Source organism: Octopus bimaculoides, chromosome 15, assembly GCF_001194135.2.
Source record: "Octopus bimaculoides isolate UCB-OBI-ISO-001 chromosome 15, ASM119413v2, whole genome shotgun sequence".
Classification (NCBI taxonomy): domain Eukaryota; kingdom Metazoa; phylum Mollusca; class Cephalopoda; order Octopoda; family Octopodidae; genus Octopus; species Octopus bimaculoides.
The window spans coordinates 36920417-36927043 of NC_068995.1; the positions used below are offsets into that span (position 1 = coordinate 36920417).

At 36.2% G+C, this 6627-nt stretch overlaps 1 protein-coding gene across 1 annotated transcript in view; it reads left to right on the forward strand.

The window, feature by feature from the left end:
• The window catches only part of LOC106875432 (coiled-coil domain-containing protein 81), a 69096-nt gene extending 65950 nt beyond the window's left edge, over positions 1-3146 (forward strand). Inside the window, exon 14 of the mRNA XM_052973280.1 lies at positions 796-3146. Coding sequence (XP_052829240.1) covers positions 796-1060 — 265 coding nt within the window. The 3' untranslated portion in view covers positions 1061-3146. The remainder of the gene's footprint in view (positions 1-795) is intronic.
• The last annotated feature ends 3481 nt before the right edge of the window (positions 3147-6627 follow it).

The window sequence follows — 6627 nt, forward strand, 5'->3', positions numbered from 1 at the left end:
GGCTTTGAGGGTGTCGCGAAAGGCCTGGCTGGAGGCTCAACCTTCCGAGTTCTTTTACAAAACTTAGAAAACTGAAGGACTGCTGCAATAAGTATGTAAATCTGAGAGGAGAGTATGTTGAATAAAATCGTAATTAACTGATCCTCCTGTATTTTCTTTTACCCAAAGCCACGAAATGTTCAACACTCCTCGTGTATATATATATACTCTCTTACTCCTTTACTCGTTTCAGCCATGCGGCTATAGTCATACTGGATCACCACCGTATATTTATGAGGTTAATTATATAAAAACACTTATATACTAGGCGTAGGAGTGGCTGTGTGGTAAGTAGCTTGCTTATCAGCCACATGGTTCTGGGTTCAGTCCCACTGCGTGGCACCTTGGGCAAGTGTCTTCTACTATAGCCTCGGGCCGACCAAAGCCTTGTGAGTGGATTTGGTAGATGGAAACTGAAAGAAGCCCGTCGTATATATATATATATATATATATAAATATATATATATATAAATATATATATATTTATTTATTTGTGTGTGTGTTTGTGTGTCTGTTTGTCCCCCAACATCGTTTGACAACCGATGCTGGTGTGTTTACGTCCCTGTAACTTAGCGGTTCGGCAAAAGAACCGATAGAATAAGTACTAGGCTTACAAAGAATAAGTCCTGGGGTCGATTTGCTCGACTAAAGGCGGTGCTCCAGCATGGCCGAAGTCAAATGACTGCAACATTTAAAAGAGTATATTTACGTGTAAGATTGTTGCATTGAATATGTATATATTTTGTTTCGTTACAGTCTGCTAAACGACAGAGCTATGAAATGTCAACTTAATTATGAGCTGTACAAAGATCTAGAGTCAGACTGGAAACACCGTGCCATGTTAAAGCAACAGAACCTTCAGAAGGCTAAAGAGAAAGCTCAACAGCTTGATATGTTGCTACAAGATCAGTGTAACCGGTATCATCGCTGCCAACAGTGTAAGAGATGTTTGTGGAATCGAGGTTCCGGGAATATTTGGGCAGATACATATTTTATTCCTGGTTCCAGATATTTTATATGAAGTGGACAATCAAAAATAATTGTAGAATTACTATTTGATTAGTGGTTTTATTTACGAATTAGGTTATGGTTGCAGTCATATGTCGAGGTTTGTACATCCTTTAAGTATATATTAGAGGGGAATTAAAATATTCTTCAATCAATAATAACCACTACTCAGCAATACTTAAACACCCAAAATGTCTGTCAATATAAACATATTTGTTGAGTACTAGTCATATTTTCTCTTCGAAACGTTATTATTATTATTATTATTATTATTATTATTATTATTATTATTATTATTATTATTATTATTATTATTATTATTATTGAGTGAGAGAGGAGTGCATGCCATCAAAGTGACACTGGGATAAAATGTACGAAGCCCAATATACTCATTATGACTACTCGTCTGATAAGGATACACAGGCATATGCATCACAACCAAATGTGCACGACATGGTGATCTCATATCAAGATAAACAGCGCATGACCTTGAAAGTGGGGCCCAGTTAGAAATGTTCTTCTGGTTGAGTAGCCTATCCTGCTCAAAAGGTCCTTGAATAAGGGTTGTTTAAGGATGTTGAACGAAACACCCATGTTTCCAGAGGCAAATTATTCAAACTCCAAAGAATTCCTCTCAACACATGGCTATGATGCTCCCCCACTACTTCTGCTCGTGATCAGAGATGCACATATCGTCAGCCACCTAGGGACATGCTCAGCTGGTTAAGGTCAAACAACTGACAAGCAAATCTGTGGTATTGAGCAGAATATTTGCTGTAGCCTATCTTTTACACCAAGACAAAACAATGTACATGATAACACTTCCAATCACTTAAGATCAGAAACCATGAGAGCCAGTGCCTGGTATTGCATTAGGGCAAATATTATCATCATCATCATCATCATCCTCATCATCAGTCGTCGTCATCTTATAAAGGCAATGAATACATGGGCCATACTACCATTATATTCTGCTTTTTTTTTTATAAAATGGACTAAGAGAAAGCTACAAATCTTAGATAGAACTAGGAAACTGCTCAATATATAAATAACTGATTCTCTTAAAACTCTTTCAAAACTGAAATACTACAAATTTAACAGAATTGTAGTTTTCAGATCCTGGTCTCTTTTCTCTCCAATATATCAGTGTTAATCATAAATAACACTCGCAGTAAGACGTCTAACTTGGTATTACATAAAGTTTCTAGGTCAGTCTTGGAACAACTCGTATAAAACAAAGCAACAACAACGTGAATAATAATAATAATAATAATGATAATAATAATAATGATAATAATAAGAACAACAACAATAATAATAATTCCTTTTATTGGCCACGAGGGCCCAAGACATGGAGGACAATACTGAAGGACGAGTTACAGTACACAAAACAAAAAAACAAAAAACTACCACATTAAGGGATATAACAGAGGATATATAATAGAAATTAGAGAAGCAAATAATAATAATAAATAAATGAATAAATAAAATAAATAAATTATTAGAATCCCCAATAGCGAGGCAGTCCATTTAAGGTAATCTGGAGAAAACTCTATACAAAACCATTGGTGAGTAATGGTTAACATTGTTTTAGAATATTTGCTTTTTGTTGTAGACGTTTTCCTATTGGTATTTGTTGTATGGTTTCAACTGCAGTACAGAACTATTTGTGGAGAATTTAAGTTTTTACTAGACGTGTGTTTGTATGTACATAGCAGGAAAAAAAACCCCAATTAAATCTGCAGCTATTTGGAGACCAGGTTATTTATCACTATCTCTTTAGGAGAGATTGTAGTACAATTTCTCTAAGAGAGATAGTGACAGATAATAACCTACGTATAGTAGGACGGCCAATTCCAGATGCATACATAGTCACAGGTTACCAAATGCTATAACAAGCACACATTCATATTTACAGACACACTCATACACATATACACAAACACATATACACAAACACATATGCACAAACACATATATACACACGCATGCATATTTATATTGTATTTCATAATTTTTTATAAAATTTCAAACCGTATAACAAAAACAAGTGATCGCTTTAGCTTTAATTATTTTATAAAATAAAAATTCTAACACACTATGTTTTTTTTTTTTGCTTATCTCTTAAATCCTAGCAAAACCTAGATATTCAATCGTTAATCAATGATTTTCTCCAGACGTTTTCTCCTGTTCAATGATTCATTATTCTGAATAATTTAAAGTTATAGTTATTGAAGATAAACTAAAATTTCTTTTTATTATCTTTATTTATGGCTGTGTAAGGTGGTAGGCATGGCTGTGTGATTAAGAAGCACGCTTTGTAACCCCACATGGTTTCGGGTTCAGTCCCACTGCGTGGCACCTTGGGTCAGTGTCTTCTCTTATAGTCTCAGGTCAACCAATGCCTTGAGAGTGAATTTAGTTGATAGAAACTGTGTGGAATTCCATTATACATACGCTCATATATACATGTATGTGTCTTTGAATTTGTGCATGTCCTTGCCATCGCTTGTCAGCAGAGGCTGGTTTGTTTGTCACTATAACAAAAGACCAATAGAACAAGTATTGGATTAAAAAAAATAATTATTGGAGTTGATTTGTTCGACTAAACCTTTAATGGCGGTAACCCCAGTTGGCCGCTGTTCAATGGCTGAAAGAGGAAAGACAAAAAGACATATCCTTGCCCTTTATTTGCCATCTCCAATTTTTTTTATCACAGGAGTTTTTTTGTACATGAGTAGTCATCATTTTGAGAAGTTGTTACAGATTTGTTAGAACTTTAAGTTCATTCACAGACGTTTTTTTATCGCTTTTCCAAGATGAGGTCGTCGCTGGAAAAAAATTTGTTCTGTGAGAGTATTGCCGCATGGAGTAGAAAAGATATAAGCACTCACCTTCTTCAAATTAAAAAAAAGGCGCTTGAGACTCATTGAAATAGTTCAAGATAATTTTCTTCATTATGCCTATCTGCTATCTCATGCATGCTTCTACTATGTCATACTTTTCATATAATTCATTCATATCAATATCTTGAAGGTTACAGGCCGTGACTGTCTCAGAATACTCCAAAAAGTATGGCACTTGTTAGACCAAGTTTCTATGATTTGTTATGGCGGCTATTTCCAGGAAAGTATACACGTCCCAGGGTGTTCGGGCTGAGGCATCCTGTTAAGCAGAGGATGAACTGGTTTTTCTCAGATGAAAAAATTTCTGCCAGGATCAATTGCACAACGCTCAAAACAACAAGTGGCTAACCTACAATCCATGTGATGTTCCACTATCATGGAAACCAAATTTCCCGAAACCGTGACGGTCTTTAGTGAGGGTGACGTCATGCTGCCACATCTTTGAGCAGGGCCTTAGGTTCGATTCAGATGGATATGTGAAGCTGGTGGTCAATCTTTAGCGGTAGAGGTTTGCTGCTGGCGAGCCATATGTACGACAGCAGGATTCAGCTCTTTGTCGGAGGCGGTTGTCGGAGTATTTCTACAACTTCACTAGCCTCAATTTCAGGCCTCCTAAAACCCCCACTCATGCAAACCCTTGGATTACTATGAGTGGGGAGCAGTTGAGAAAGACCCCAACCGTTCTGTCTGCAACATCAAGACTGAACTGGTGGCCAAGGTCAAGAAAGTGCTTGAAAGATCTTCCACAGCAGACAGTATTGAGGTTGAGGTGGGAGCTGAGAGCAGCTACTTTGAGTAAACCGTTATCCCCCAGCAATAATCTAGTTGATGATTTTTGATTTTTAAAAATACTTTTATTGTTGGATGGGATATTGTGTTTTCTTTTCCTTTTATGCACCACAGTACCGTGAGGTATTCATCCTTATTTAGACTCTGAAACTAACCTGTCAGAACCTCCCAGTACTTAAGTATTCTATCAATAGAACTTTATGGCACTTTCATAGACAACAATGAAATCTACTGCACATTTCTGAGAAACATCAGGAGTAAACTGGTAAGCTTGGTACTCACTGCAAAAACAATAAGACAGTTTTTCAGTTCAGACATTAGTTTAAATACCATATTTGATGGCATAAAAGACACACGGGCATATTAGAAGCGCCCTAGTTTCAGCAGCGCATATTCAGGAAAACAGTTTTAGCATATTAAAGTATGTGATATCGGTCCAAATTCAGATCTATGACCCAGAGTGACATTTTTTGAGACTTATATTTTGTGAAAAATAAATGTTTTTTTTTTGTATATAACATCAAATACGGTAATGGTATTATATTGAATTATGTTGAATGACTTGGTTTCTAGTTTCTCGATAGTATCTCAGCACAATATACTCGTAGGTATTTGATTAAAAAAAGAAAGGAATAATCGTCTGCAATTCATAGATATTTCCTTGACTTTTCAAAACACCACCACAGTTCCGTGAGGTATTCATCCTTATTTTATTTAGACTCTGAAACTAATCTTTCAGAACCTCCCAGTACGTAAGTATTCTATCAATAGATAGTAAAAGGAAAAAGAAAAAAAAAATTCAGTTGCACCAATATCCACGAATTCACAAAGTTCTTTTATCCATGCTGTCCTTTTGGCTGGGTTGCTGAAATGATTGTACACTGAACACAATATTTTTAATGTCAAATTTCAGTTTTCTTCCAGTGTACAAAATATTTGCCAGACAATTTGCAGGAATATTTTTTCTATTTAGCCATTTTCAGTTTTTGATAAACACTAATCTATTCCCCATAGTTTTCACTTATTACGACATCAAATTTTGTCTCAGGACCAGCAATATCGAGGGAAGGGGTAAGTCAATTATATCGACCCTCAGTGTTCAGCTGGTACTTATTTTATCAACTGCGAGAAGATGAAAGGCAAAGCTAACCTCAGTGGAATTTGAATTCAAAACGTGAAGACAGACGAAATACCGCTGAGCATTTTGCCTGACTTGTTAACGAGTCTGTTAGCTCAACGCCTTAAAGTTTACACATATACTGATTTCAAATTTTGGCACAAGACCAGCAACTTTGTGGGGAGGGGATAAAGCAATTACATCAACTCCAGTACTCAACTGGTACTTAATTTATCGACCCCTAAAGGATGAAAGGTAAAGTGGACCTCCGCGGAATTTGAACTCAGAGCGTAAAGACGAGCGAAATGCTGCTAAGAATTTTGCCCGTCGTGCTAACGATTCTGCCAACTCGTCACATATATTGCTATCAATATACGTAGGAATTTTATTTTTGAGCCAGACCTTAAGTTTCTAGTTTCATTATCAGTTGATTTGCTGTTTTCTGCTATCGTTATCACTGTAAAAGTCAAATAACAGATGCTGCACAGCTCTCAAAACGAAAGTATCTCAGAAATATTGGTAAAATGCTTTGAGGCATCGTTGCTTGAAGCACCAGCTTCAAAAACTGAAGAGAGAGAAGCGCGTTCTTTAACATACTTCACTAGCTTTTGGACAGGATATGGCACCAGAATATTTAACCAGAGTCAAGTTTTTCCATGTTACATTTTCACAATCAACGAATCCCTGTATATGTCATTGTCAATTGTAACACTACAATCAACACTTCTTCTTCACTGACGAAATTCCCAACATGATAGAGTTCAACTA